Below are 15,494 nucleotides of genomic sequence, written 5' to 3'. Positions count from 1 at the left end.
GTGGGAATTTTCCAGTCACTCACAGGAAGATGAACATGTTGTAAAAAAAGCAGATGATGTTGAGGTAGAAGAGGAAGTTGAGGATGATGATCAGAGTTCGGATTCCAGCTTAGTGGGCGGTGCTGCTGCTGTTGTCAGCGACAGTGATGACACAGCAGACTACAAGAGCTCAAAGGCCTCAATCAGACCATCTGATGCGTCTGACACTGAACTGGAAGAACCACTGTTCACCATTGGCCACTTTTCTCCTAAGAAGAAGGAGATGAGTGCAGAAGACTTAATAATAATAATAATAATAATAATAATAATAATAATAATAATAATAATTTATTTATATCCCGCCCTCCCCAGCCGAAGCCGGGCTCAGGGCGGCTAACAACAATAAAACAGTACAAAAGTACAGCACAAACAACACTCTAAAATCATTCAATTATAAAATTAATTAATTCAAGACACTGGCAACCATTGGGCCAGAGCTCTGCGAAGATTGCCGAGGGAGGGAGTCAGGCTGTGCCCTGGCCAAAGGCCTGGTGGAACAGTTCTGTCTTGCAGACCCTGCGGAAAGATGTCAAGTCCCGCAGGGTCCTGGTCTCTTGTGACAGAGTGTTCCACCAGATCGGAGCCACGGCCGAAAAAGCCCTGGCTCTAGTTGAGGCCAGCCTAACTTCTCTGTGGCCTGGGACCTTCAAGATGTTCTTATTTGAAGACTGTAAGTTTCTCTGTGGGGCATACCAGGAGAGGCGGTCCCGTAGGTACGAGGGTCCTAGGCCGTATAGGGCTTTAAAGGTTAAAACCAGCACCTTAAACCTGATCCTGTACTCCACTGGGAGCCAGTGCAGCTGGTATAGCACCGGGTGAATGTGATCTCGCAGCGAAGACTCGCTGCAGCATTCTGCACCCGCTGGAGTTTCTGGGTCAGTCTCAAGGGCAGCCCCACGTAGAGCGAGTTACAATAATCCAGACTAAGGGGACCGTCGCGTGGATCACAGTGGCTAGGTCAGGGCGAGAGAGGTAAGGAGCCAACTGCTTAGCTTGGCGGAGATGGAAAAATGCTGCCTTTGTTGTAGCTGCAATCTGCGCCTCCATGGAAAGGGAGGTGTCGAAGATTACACCCAAACTCTTAACGGACGGTGCAGGCACTAATTGCGCCCCCGCAAGAGATGGGAGTTGCCCCCCCAATCCCATATCGTCCCGTCCCAGCCACAGAACCTCTGTCTTCGAAGGATTTAGCTTCAACCGGCTTCCACGTAACCATCCAGCCACAGCTTCCAAACATCTGGTCAGTGTGTCTGGGGCCGAGTCAGGATGGCCGTCCATCAACAGATAGAGTTGGGTGTCATCAGCATACTGATGGCAACCCAGCCCAAAACTCCGGACAAGCTGGGCGAGAGGGCGCATAAAGATGTTGAAAAGCATCAGGGAGAGTATCGCACCCTGAGGTACTCCACACACCAAGGAGTGGCGCGATGACAATTCCCCCCCAAGCGCCACCCTTTGTCCCCGACCAGAGAGAAATGAGTGCAGCCATTGAAGGACTGTGCCCTGGATCCCCACGTCGGCAAGGCGGTGGTCCAGAAGTTCGTGATCGACCATGTCGAAAGCTGCTGACAGATCTAGAAGAATCAGCAGCCCCGGCCACCTTGATCCAGCTGTCTACGAAGATCATCTGTTAGGGTGACCAGACCCATCTCGGTCCCATGACCAGCGCGGAAGCCGGACTGGAATGGATCGAGAGCCGATGTTTCATCCAGAAACTCACCAAGCTGTTCAGCAACTGCTCTCTCAATCACCTTACCCAGGAACGGAAGATTCGAAACCGGGCGGTAATTGGATAGATCTAAAGGATCTAATGATGTTTTCTTTAAGAGCGGGCGCACCACTGCCTCCTTCAATTCCCCTGGGAATGTCCCCGTGCCAAGGGACAAATTGATGATATCCCCCAGGAGGGCCCGCACCTCGTTGGACACGCTCTAATCAGCCAAGACGGGCACGGGTCAAGAGGACAGGTGGTGGGCTTTCCAGCTCGGAGGAGTCTGTCCACATCGGCTGGGGATATCCGGTTGAAGTGGTCCAATACTGGACCCGAGGACAGTCGAGGGGCCTCCAGTTCCTTTATTGTATCCAAATTGGCAGGGAGGTCATGGCGGAGCAACAAGACCTTCTCCGCAAAAAAGCTCGCAAATGCCTCACAGCTGTGTGTCAAATTGTTATTTAAATTTGGCTGTCCCTCAAGGGACGTTAAAGACCTGATTATACTAAATAATTGCACCGGGAGAGAGCTAGCGGATGCAATGGAGGCCGAGAAGTAAGACATCTTAGCAGCCTTCACCGCCATCTCGTAGGTTTTCATAAAAGCCCTATAAGATGTTCTTGAGGCTCTGTCACGGGCACCCCGCCATACTCGCTCTAGCCGTCTGAGGTCCCGCTTCATTTTCCGGAGCTCCTCGGTAAACCAGGGAGCCCGGTTTCTGCGGGGTCACAGAGGGCGCTTAGGTGCGATCTCATCGATGGCTGCCAGGAGCTGGGTATTCCAGCCCTCAACAAGCTCGTCTAGTACGCAGATCTGAAAGGGCCACAAAAGGCAAATATCCAAAGAGATTTGCTGATGAGTTTGCTTAGACAGCAACTGCTGCTCTTGGTAGCTCAGAGAAGGTGTGGGAACCTTCAAGCTTCAAAGAGGTTCTGGAGTTGACCTCTAAAGATGCTGAGCCATGGCTTAATGCCATGAAGGCTGAAGTTGATTCCTTGGATAGGAACAAAACATGGGAGCTACTCCCAGTAGTCCCAGGAATGAGACTGGTTGGCAGCAAATGGGTCTTCAAGGCCAAGACAGACCAGACTGGCAAGGTTGTCAGGCACAAAGCCAGATTGGTCACCAGAGGTTTTACACAGGTACCAGGACAAGATTACCATGAGACCTGCTCACCCACTGTCAAGTATGAGAGCATTAGGCTAACGCTCAAGATTGCTGCAGAGGAGAAACTGCACGTTTCTCATCACGACGTGAACACAGCTTTTTTGTATGGGATTTTGGGGGAGGAGCTGTATATGCTTCCACCTGATGGAGTGCAGATAAAGAAGGGAATGGTCTGTAAACTACGGAAGTCCTTATATGGTTTCAAGCAGAGTGCCAGGTGTTGGAACACAAAACTCACTGAGACATTGCTTTCTCTAGCTTTTCACCAGGGCAAAGCTGATCCATGTGTATTTGTCAAGGAGGAGGGGCAAAACAAACTGTATTGTTTATGTTTTGTTGATGATCTTCTGTTTTGGAAGAATCAGGCTTTGTACCAAAGCACCCTAGCTCAGCTGAAGGAGCACTTTGACATGAAGGATCTTGGTGAGGTATCCAACTATCTTTCTCTGCAGGTGGAGAGGGACCAAGCAGGCAATTTTCTGGTACACCAAACACAGAAAATTGCTGATGTATTAACCAGGTTGAATTTGGTTGATGCAAACCCAGCAGACACACCGATGGTGACAGGTTACAAGGCAGATAGTACTGCTGAAGCATTTTCTGACACCACACTGTACAGATGCATTCTAGGCAAGTTGAATTTCATTGCTAGATGTTCAAGACCTGACATAGCTGTAAGCACTAACCTGCTTAGCAGACATGCCAACAGGCCTACTGTTCAGGATTGGAAAGCTCTGAATCTTCACCAGTCAGAAGACTGGAGGTCTTGAAATCTTTGCAGATGCTAGTTTTGGAAGTGACACCATGGATGGTACAAGCACTTCTGGAGTATGCTACATGTACAACCACTGTCTGTTTGACTGGCTGTGGAAAAAGCAGACGACAGTGAGCCTAAGTTCCTGTGAAGCAGAACTCAATGCTCTGTCATTTTCACTCATGGATTGTGAATGGTTGATGCAACTGTTTCAGGACATCAGAGTTTCTGTGAAATGTCCTATACAAGTGTATCAAGACAATAGATCCTGTTTGGCTTTGCTGAACTCAGAGAGTTGCAAGCAAAGAACCGAATACTTGCAGATAAAGTTACATCATGCAAGAGAGTGTATTCAGAAAGGACTCATTCAGGTGTCCTACATGCCAGGAAATAAAATTCCTGCTGATCTGTTGTCTAAGGTTGTTAACAGAGAACAACTTAAGGTTTATGTACAGAGGTTGCAATTGGGTTGAACCACAGGTACTGCAGGTTACACGGAAAGGGGGAGGATGTTAGGATATAGTTCCGTTCCACCTTAAATGGTCAGGCATGATTGTTGTGTGTCACATGCCTGTTTACTCCCAGCACTGTCTTGCTGGGAACTTCCGTTTTGTATATAGCTTTTGTTCCTGCTGTTTTCCTGGACACGGATGCAAGCAGTCATGTTTTTCCTTTGTTTTGATCTACGTTGAATAAAGCTGTAAATATGCTCTCCTGGCTGAATGTGTTGTGGAAACTCTGCAGAAAGGGCGTGCACGAGTCTTGGAATGTGTCTGAGGCTCGTGTCGCTAATTGACTGATGCTGTTCTACGGGAGACCAGAGATCGTCCGGAGATGACGTGGAGGCCTGCCTGATGCCTTCGTCTCCCTGGAAGTATCCCAACCGAGCCATCAACTACAATTTGGAGGCCTGCAGCCTCTTATCAACCCCACCATTACTCAGACTATCTTGGCTGGTTGCTGGTTGAGTTGATGATGAGCAAGAGGCCAGTTCAACTGCTTCTTTCATGCTCTTGTTTTAGTCCAAAAATTGAATTTCCCTTGGTTCTAAGGGGGTGGCTAGCTCATGGGGCTCCTGCCACTGTGTGCATGGAAACAGTGAAAATGTAGCCATAAAGTCCCTCATTACATTGTCTCAAGTCTAAAAGTTATTTTCCAAACAGTACCCCAATACAACTAAGAATATCACAGAAGTGTAGAGTTGGAGGGTACCCCAACGGTCATCTAGTCCAACCCCCTGGAAGGCAGGATAAGAATTTAAACAGAGTGAAATACACATGGAGGAAAAGCTAGGAGAGATGCATGAGTTGATAGATAAGAAAATAGAGGGAGCAGTAGGAGAATTGTCAAATAAAATTAAAGACCTGACTGTTTGATCAAAGACTATGGAAGAAACAAACAAAAAAATACAAAAAGATATGAAAGAACAAAAGAAGGAGACAGATAGGATAAAAGATGAAATAGGAGAACTGAATAGAAATCAAGACCAAATCTTTGATAATTTAGCAATGATTGAAATGAAACAGAAACAATTAAATTTAAAATTTAGAGGAGTAGGAGAAGAAACAAATGAGAATATAAAAGAAAAAATGACAAAAGAGCTAGCGAAATGGTTAGAATTGAAAGAGGAGGAGGTTGCCTATCAAATTGTAAATGCCTTCAGGATTAAAATAAGGTCTACACAAGTAAAACTGAGAAAAGTCCCAGGAGAATGCTTAGTTATATTTAATTCAATGGAGATGAAAAACATGATATTAAGAACAAGTTATCAAAAGAAATTAATTATTGAAGGCAGGCCAATTATCATCTTTAAAGAACTACCAACTAGACTCCTACGCAAAAGAGAAGGATATAAACAGCTAGTAAGTGTGTTAAAAAACAATGGTATACAACATAGATGGGAGTTCCCTGAGGGGATCTCCTTTTTCTATAAAGAAAAAAGATTTAGAATTACTGAGACCCAAGAAGTAAGGAAGTTTCTGCGTAGATACGAGAAAGAGCTTGGGAAAGTGGAGGTGAGATATGGAGGAAGAAACGAGGACCCAGAGGAGAGAAGAAGGAAAAAGGAGAAAGGAAAAGAACAGGAAGATAAAAGAAGGGAGGAAGAAGAAGAGGAAGAGGCGGAAGAAGAGGGAGTAGCGGAAGAAGAAGAGGAAGAGGAACCAGAAAACAAAACCACTCGAATTTAAATTATTTGTTATTTGTAGTTTGAAAAGTAAATACAATAATGAATCTGAAAATTTTGTCTTGGAATGTGAATGGACTGAATGAAAAAACCAAAAGGAATAAAATTGTGAATGTTTTGAAAAGAAAGAACCTTGATCTGATATGTATACAGGAGACACACATGACTAAAAAGCATAAACATATCCTCATAAATAAAAAATTAGGCGTTGAGTTTATAAACTCCATTGCCGAAAAAAAAAGAGGGGTAGTGACATATGTCAAAGAAAAATGGGAACCCAAGTTAATTTACAAAGACGATGAAGGAAGGATTTTGGGGGTTCAAATTAACTTTCAGGGTGAAAAACTCAATGTGATAAACATATATGCCCCGAACCTGAATAAATTGGAGTTCTTTAAGAAACTGGAACAAATACTATTGGAGTTAGAGTGTAACAAGACGATATTACTGGGTGATTTTAATGGAGTACCGGCACCAGAAATAGATAGACAATCAGAAAAGAAAAAAGGTAATCAAGGGAAGCTGCCAAGATCCTTTAACAACTTAGAGGAAAATTTAGATCTAGTAGGCATTTGGAGATATAAACACTCAATTGAGAAGCAATTCACCTTCTTCTCAGAGCCACATAAGAGCTGGGGCAGAATTGATCAAATCTGGATCTCAAGAGAACTCACATTAAGAACATCTATCCGATCATAACTCAATAGTCTTTGAAATAAAAGGTGTATCTCAAGGCGGGTTTAGATGGAGAATGAATGAATACTTACTAGAGAGTGAAGACGTTATTGTAAAGACCAAAGCCACTCTAAAAGACTACTTTAGTCTGAATCTCAATAAAGGAACAAGTATAGATGTAGTCTGGGACGCCAGTAAGGCAGTGCTAAGAGGTTTTTTTATTCAGCAAAACAGCTATAAGAGGAAAGTAAGAGAACAAAAGAAAGAGGAAATCCTTAGCCAGCTAAGAGAATGTGAGAAAAAATTAGTAACAAACCCGAAAGACGAACTAAATATACAAACAATAAAAATGTTACAAACACAATATTCAATGTTAACAAGTCAAGAAATTGAATGGAAAATTAAGTTGATGAAACAAAAATATTTTGAATCGGCTAATAAAACGGGTAAATTATTAGCTTGGCAACTGCGAAAAAGGCAAAAACAAAATGTAATAAATAGGATAAGAACAGAGGAACAACTGATAGAAGACCCAAAAGAAATAAAGGAAAATTTTCTTAAATTTTATGAGAACTTGTACAAAAAGGAAGACGAAGAGACGACCCGGATAGAAGAATATTTTGAAAAATACAGTGGGAAGACCATAACAGAGGAAGAAAGAATTCAACTAAATAAACCTATAAATGCAGAAGAGATCCAAGATACGATAAGGAAGATGAAATTAGGGAAAGCCCCAGGACCCGAATATTAGAAAACCAACTAACGCCAGTATTATGTGACCTTATGAATAACATACTAAGAGGAGGTAAGATACCAGAAACGTGGAAAGAGGCCCATATTACGATGATCCCTAAACCGGACACGGACAAATTAAATATCAAAAACTATAGACCTATATCATTATTAAATAATGACTATAAAATTTTTGCAGAAGTGATGGCAAACAGACTGAAAAAGTGCTTAGTAAATTTAATACATAAAGATCAAGCAGGATTCCTCCCAAACAGGTTTCTCAGAGATAATGTGAGGCATATCATAAACATCATAGAATATCTGGAGTGTAAGAATGAGGTACCTGCGGCACTGATTTTCATAGACGCAGAGAAGGCGTTCGATAATGTCTCATGGTTGTTCTTGTTAAAAAGCATGGAGAAAGCAGGGCTAGAGGGCGAATTTATGGAAGGGATAAAATCGATCTATTCAAACCAATCGGCCAAACTGATTATAAATAACAATTTAACAAATTCATTTAAAATTGAAAAAGGAACAAGACAGGGATGCCCTCTATCCCCGCTTTTATTCATTATGGGATTGGAGGTAATAACGAATAAGATTAGAGCAACATCAGAGATTAGAGGGATCAAAATAGGAATGAAAGAATACAAACTAAAAGCATATGCAGATGATATGGTGCTATCTCTGGAAGAACCGCGGAAGAGTGTTAGTAAGGCCCTGGAGTTATTAGAAGAATATGGCAAGCTGTCCGGTTTCAAGTTAAATAAATTAAAGACAAAAATGTTGACTAAAAATTTGGAAAAAGGCGAAAGAGAAAAACTGGAGACACAAAACGGAATTAAGGTGGCTAAAAAAATAAAATATTTAGGAATTTGGCTAACAACAAAAAATATAAATCTAATTCAGGATAATTATCTCACAACATGGAAGGAGATCAAAAAAGATTTAGATACGTGGAACAGAGTAAAGCTTTCGTGGATGGGAAGGATGGCGGCCATAAAAATGAACATACTCCCAAGAATGATATTTTTGTTCCAAAACATCCCTGTGATTAGAGGCTCCTCAATGTTTAAAGATTGGCAAAGAACTCTTTCGAAATTTATATGGAATGGGAAGAGACCGAGAATTAGATTCAAATTACTAACAGATTGGAAAGAAAGAGGGGGCTTCTCGGTTCCTAACCTGAAGTTATATTTTGAGGCCTCCTGTCTCTGTTGGATCAGAGATTGGATAAGATTGGAAGATACAGACCTGCTAGACCTGGAAGGCTTCAACAACAGGTTCGGTTGGCATGCCTATCTATGGCTAGATAAAGAAAAGGTACATAAAGGTTTTTCAAACCACATTATTAGAGGGCCACTATATGAAGTCTGGGAGAGAAATAAAAAACTTTTGGAATGGAAAACACCCTGGTGGTTATCCCCAATTGATATTTTAACAACCAAAAAAGCAAACATGGAAGGAGAAAGACTGACATATGAAGACCTACTGATAAGATCAGACAGCGGATGGAAATTGAGGACATATGAGGAGTTGAAAGACAAGTTAACAGGCTGGCTGCAATTCCATCAAATAAACGCAGTTTGGAAGGAAGATAAATGAGAAAAAATCTAAATTCCAGATAGAAATAATTGAAGGCAAATCCAAGTTATTATCTAAAATGTATAACATATTATTAGATTGGGATGCTAAAGATTAAGAAATTACGGAGGTCATGACAAAATGGGCATTGGACCTCGGACATAATATAGAATATGATAAGTGGTCGAATTTATGGACTAGTGGAATGAAATTCACGGCATGTGTTTTACTTAGAGAAAATTTGGAAAAGATGATGTATAGGTGGTACATCACACCGGCAAAACTAGGGAAAATATACAAAACAGGAAACAAGGCTTGCTGGAAGTGTAAAATCAAAGAAGGTAATTTCTACCATATGTGGTGGACCTGTGAAACAATGAAGAAATTTTGGGAACTTATTTATAATGAGTTAAAAAAAATACTTAAATACACCTTCCCTAAAAAGCCAGAGGCCTTCTTACTAGGAATAATTGGGGACGAAATCAAAAAAGAAGATAAGACGTTTTTCCAATATGCTACGGCTGCCGCTAGAATATTAATTGCACAAAATTGGAAAAGCCCAAATATCCCAACAATCAGAGATTGGCAAGCAAAATTATATGAGTATGTTGAGTCAGCAAAAATGACACAAAAAATTAGAAACCAAAAAAATACAAAGTTTATTAATGATTGGAACAAATTTATGGTATACATTGAAGGTAACTACAGAGACTTAAAAACTATAGCAGGTTTGATATAAGTCTTACGACGCACAAACCAGTAATTAATAGCTGCAGAAAAAAGAAAGAACGTCTTATTAAGAAACCCAAAAATGGGAGGGTAGGAGGTCAAGGGAGGTGTAGAGAAAAGGTTTAAATATTTAAAAATATAATGTTTTAAGGAAAAGGACGGTAATGAATGTCATTCCTGTGTTATGTACGGATATTGCTTATTAATCTGTTGATTTGTTTTGTTTTTTCTTTTCTTTTTGATCTTTTTCTTTTTTTTCTTTCTTAAGAGATACTCAATAAAAAGAATATTTTTTAAAAAGAGAGAAGCAAAGCAGCTAGTAAGCCTGATCTTTATTGAACTGTTGCAACAGGGTCCTCACTCACCACACACAGGAGGGAGGAGGAACCCAGAACAATGGCGCGCAAGGCCTTATATAGACATTTTGAAATTGCCACCCTGTAGATCAAGACCACCCCCAGAAACATCATACATACATCACACAAGGGGTGTAGTTCAAGACCACCACCCCAGATATATCATACCTACATCACAGAAAAGGCGATCTAAATCAGAAATTTGAATGCTGTTTTTCTCCTGTCGTTGTTTATCACCTGTCTGGCAGGTTACTTGATTGGATACCCTGCTTACTTGATTGGATACCCTGGGGAGCCTGGCCAGTCTTTTGTAATGATAAATACTTAGTAATGGTAAATGCTTAGTTCCTGAGTCAGGTCACAGGCTCACACTATTCAAACACAGATATACCCTTAAGACAGGATTTGAGAAGGAAAAGTCAATGGGGAGGCTTTTCCATTTTCCTTTGACCTTGCAGAGAAAACATTTGGTCAGTTTGGAACAGTTTGGGAATCAAAAATGGTTCCAGGTCAGTCTTCCTGTGCTGATCTATGTACGTGGTTGGTTGGTACACTTATGAACATTTAACATAGCGGCAAAAACCCCGTCCCTCTCGGAGCCCTTCCTCCGAAGATCAAAGGAAGGCGGTCATGATCGCTGGCGCTCAACCCACTGAAACCGCAGGCGGAGGAAGCCTACGGCCGTGGGACTCGGCGGGTACCAAGAGCGCAGCCTCAGATCGTCTCTGGGGGGGAAAAACAGCCCCGGAGAACGGCAGGGGGGCTAGCGCGGTGCTGTGAGTCAATCGCTACCTTCTCGGAGCGACGTCGCAAGTTGCTGTGATCGGAGAGCGCTCAGCCTCTTCTTGAGACAATTCGGATTACAAAAAAAGAATAACCGTGAGTAAAGGAGATAAAAATTTAAAGAAACAAAGATTTTGAATTTGGAAGAGAATTGGAACTTTAAATTTCTTCTGAAAAGATCTGATCTGAAGCGGAAAGGCTTAAACAGGAAGTCAGCCTTCCGCTCTGTAAATAGGAGAAAGTAAAGACTGTGTCGCTAATAGTTAAGAAAAAAAAAAGAGAGAAGGGACTAAAAAACAAATCTGAAGTCTTTGAAAGACCAGCCCCCCCTTAGGAAGGGAAGGAGGGGGGGGAAATTCAAAAAGGACTTTTTACTCCCGTTGGATGAGAGGCTTTTAGCAGCGGGTTCGCCGTTCAGACTCCCTGGTCTTGAGCTGTCAAATTGAAAGCAAGCCTCGGAAAAGGTTAGAAAGAGAGGGAACCTTCTTTTCTGAAGCCAAAAAGACTTGGACTAGAATTGACCAAATATGGATCACTAGAGGACTGGCACCGAAGACAAGAAAAGTGGAAATCTTCCCAAAGACTTGCTCCGACCATAATGCAGTAAAGATGGTAATGAACCTACAACCAACTGGTTCCTTTAGATGGAGGATGAATGACTCTCTTTTTAGAGACGAGGAATTTGTTAAGAAAGCCCAGAAAACTCTGAAAGACTACTTTGAGATAAACTTGAACACCATGGTGGAGAAAAGAACCATTTGGGACGCAAGCAAAGCTGTGATGAGAGGATTTTTGATACAACAGAATGCACTCAAGAAAAGACTACAACAGGAAAAAAGAGAAAAGATGCTGGAAAAGATCAAGGAAGGCGAAAAGAGATTGAGATCAAAACCAAAGTCACAAGAAATTCTAAGAGAGATAAAGCTACATCAAGTACAGTATATGCAAATGATAAATCAAGAGATTGAATGGAAGATCAGACAAATGAGACAAAGAACATTTGAATCTGCAAATAAATGTGGAAAGTTATTGGCATGGCAAATAAAGAAGAGGCAGAAAATGAACACTATTACAAATTTGGAAGTGGAAGGAAAAATTTTACAGTATCCTACTGAGATTAGGAGTGCCTTTCAAAAATATTTTAGACAGCTTTACTCTCAACAACCACAGAAAGATACAGATATAGAGGAATTCCTGAAAGTGAATGGGCTACCAAAAATATCTCAAGAAAGTAAATCTAAACTGAGTTGTAGGATAACAGAACAAGAGGTGGAGAGTGCCATTCAAAATATGCAACTAGACAAGTCTCCAGGACCTGATGGGCTGACTGCAAGATATTACACATCATTGAAAGATTGGCTAATTCAACCTTTAAAGGAAGTATGTAATGAAATACTTCAGGGGAAAAGGGCACCAGAAACGTGGAAAGAAGCCTTTGTGACTCTTATACCAAAGACAGAATTTGAAAAACATCAACTTAAGAACTATCGGCCTATATCATTGCTTAATGTGGATTACAAATTTTTTGCAGATATCTTGGCTAGAAGACTGAAGAAAGTTTTAATAGAGGAGATTCATAAGGACCAAGCAGGCTTTCTCCCAGGAAGACACTTATCAGATAACGTGAGGAATATAATTGACATTTTGGAACTTTTACAGGAAAAGATAAATACAAAAGCGGCTTTGATATTTGTGGACGCGGAGAAAGCCTTTGACAATATCTCTTGGGGTTTCATGAAGAAGAATCTCCAAGGTATGGGGGTAGGCCAAGAATTTGAAAATGGTATAGGAGCAATCTATTCTGAACAAAAAGCTAAACTAATTGTTAATAATGTTTTGACTGAGGAGTTCAGAATAGAAAAAGGAACACGACAAGGTTGCCCTATTTCCCCTTTGCTTTTTATATCAGTCCTGGAGGTGTTGCTGAATATGATTAGAAAGGACCAAATGGTCAAAGGGATACAGGTCGGAGCTAAACAATATAAATTAAGAGCTTTTGCAGATGACCTGGTTTTCACATTACAGGAGCCAGAATCTAGTGTGAAAAAAGTTTTAGAACTGATTCAAGAGTTTGGTCAATTGGCAGGTTTTAAATTAAACAAAACAAAAACTAAGGTTCTGACAAAAAATCTAACAGAAACTGAGAAAGAAAGGTTTCAGAATGAGACAGGATTGACAGTGGTGAAAAAAGTAAAATACTTGGGAATTACTATGACTGCTAAAAATGGGAATTTATTTAAAGACAATTATGATAAATGTTGGACGGAGATAAAGAAGGATCTAGATACATGGTCTAATTTGAAACTCTCACTTCTAGGCCGTATTGCTGTGATAAAGATGAATGTATTGCCAAGAATGTTATTTCTATTCCAGACATTGCAGATCATTGATAAAACAGATTGTTTCAAGAAGTGGCAGAAAGACATATCCAGATTTGTCTGGCAGGGCAAAAAGCCAAGAATAAAATTCAAAATATTAACAGATGCAAAGGAAAGAGGGGGCTTTGCCCTGCCGGACTTAAAACTTTACTATGAAGCAGCAGCTTTCTGCTGGCTGAAAGAATGGCTACTTCTTGAAAATACAGATATATTGGATCTAGAAGGATTTAATAATGTATTTGGTTGGCATGCATATTTATGGTATGATAAGGTTAAAGTGCATAGAATGTTCAAAATACACATTGTCAGGAAAGCACTGTTTAATGTATGGACTAGATATAAAGATCTTTTGGAAAGCAAAACTCCAAGGTGGTTGTCTCCAATGGAAGCAAAAGCTTTAAAGAAACTCAATATGGAGGCCAACTGGCCAAAATATTGGGAGATTTTAGAACAAGATGGAGATAAATTGAAACTACAGAGTTTTGATAAATTAAAAAGCAAAGTCCGCGATTGGCTACACTACCATCAGATAATGGAGGCATTTAAAATGGATAGGAAAATTGGCTTCCAGGTGGAAAAATCAAAATTGGAAACAGAATTGTTAGAACCCAAAACTAAGATGTTGTCAAGAATGTATAACTTGCTGCTGAAATGGAACACACAGGATGAGGAAGTGAAATCAGTAATGATTAAGTGGGCACAAGATGTTGGTCATAATATAATGCTAGCTGATTGGGAACGGTTATGGACCACTGGAATGAAATTCACGGCATGTAATGCCTTAAGAGAGAATATAATGAAAATGATTTACAGATGGTACATGACACCAGTCAAGCTAGCAAAAATTTATCATATGCCTGATAATAAATGTTGGAAATGTAAAGAAACTGAAGGCACTTTTTTTCACCTTTGGTGGACGTGCCCAAGGATTAAGATCTTCTGGGAGATGATTTATAATGAACTGAAAAAAGTGTTTAAATACACATTTCGGAAGAATCCAGAAGCCTTTCTCCTGGGTATGGTCAACCAACAGGTTCAGGTGAAGGACAGGACATTCTTTATGTACGCCACAACAGCAGCAAGAATACTCATCGCACAGTATTGGAAGACACAAGAATTACCCACGCTGGAAGAATGGCAGATGAAAGTTATTGACTATATGGAACTGGCAGAAATGACTGGCAGAATCAGAGACCAGGGAGAAGAGACGGTGAAGGAAGACTGGAGGAAGTTCAAAGACTATTTACAGAAATATTATAAGACAATGAATGTTTGATGACACCAGATTGAATTTAAAAGATTATTAGCATAAAAATTTAAGGATTAAGAAAGACTAATGTTTTAAGATATATAGAAATGTAATTATATTAAGATACCAAGATTATGTTGAACTAAAGATAAGCCAAAGGGCAAGAATTTACTGTCAGAATATAAGATCTGGAATACAGAGTGGGAAGGTTTGGGGAAGTCACAGACCCAGGTTAATGTTAAAAAATGCAAAGACACAATGATTGATTTTAACTCTTTTTTATTTTTTCTTTCATACTTTGTCTTTATAAACTTGTTGTTGTATTGTTTGTATGTACTGCTTTTGTCTTTTTCTTTGTATTTGTCTATCTGTATTGTGTGTTTACTGATTGTAAAACTAATAAAATATTATCTAAAAAAAGCTTATGAACATTTAACATATATCTAAGACCTCAAAATTCCTATCACAGTTTGTATTTTAATGCAAAACCACTTGATTTCTGCTTCCTGAAACAATATGTGAAAAAAATGCAGCTACCCTTTGAAATCCACACTCCTCTGAATTTTGCAGAAGCAGTTCTCCCTCCTAAAAACGTAGAAAATGAACATAAATGGGGAAAGTATTTATAAAGATGCATAAGTTAGTAAAGCTATATACAAAAAATGCTTTAAATTAAGGGCATTGGGAAGAACTGCATACAACAAGGTGCATATTTAGAAGTAATGCAAACTAAAAGGCTGAAGAATCTTCATCGGGACTTTTAAAAAAAATTCAAACAGAGAATATATATACCCTCCCCTTGTCAGGGCACAGAGGGAGTGTCTCTCACAGAGTTCTCTCTAGAAAAATTATAGGAAAACTGTGAGCTTCAGCTCCTATCATGTGCCTTTCTAGCAAAACATAAATTGTTGGTTTTGACTGCAGTTTAAATATCCAACACCAAGGTTTCATAGCTGAGTGGGGATTTGAACCCTGGTCTCCCAAGTCCTAGTCCAGTACTTTAACCATTACACCATATTGGCTCTATACTGCACAAGTTGGTCAATGGTTTAAGTGACATGGAATCATACAGAGTTCATCATATATCCCACTGGTCATGTGATTGGTCCATCTGCTTGATACTCAGTGCATGTTGACTCTATCACCATCAAT

At 40.3% G+C, this 15,494-nt stretch overlaps 1 protein-coding gene across 1 annotated transcript in view; it reads right to left on the bottom strand.

The window, feature by feature from the left end:
• Positions 1 to 1,656: 1,656 nt before the first annotated feature.
• Positions 1,657 to 15,494, bottom strand: part of LOC310668846 (uncharacterized protein) — a 161,233-nt gene continuing 147,395 nt past the window's right edge. The window contains exon 2 of the mRNA XM_083422193.1: positions 1,657 to 1,871. Within this exon, the coding sequence (XP_083278319.1) occupies positions 1,792 to 1,871 (80 nt within the window). The 3' untranslated portion in view covers positions 1,657 to 1,791. The remainder of the gene's footprint in view (positions 1,872 to 15,494) is intronic.

Source organism: Podarcis tiliguerta (genome assembly GCF_965153285.1).
Source record: "Podarcis tiliguerta genome assembly, chromosome: W".
In the NCBI taxonomy this organism is placed as follows: domain Eukaryota; kingdom Metazoa; phylum Chordata; class Lepidosauria; order Squamata; family Lacertidae; genus Podarcis; species Podarcis tiliguerta.
Note: the sequence above shows the minus strand (reverse complement) of the source record. Positions and strands in the feature narration are given on the sequence as shown.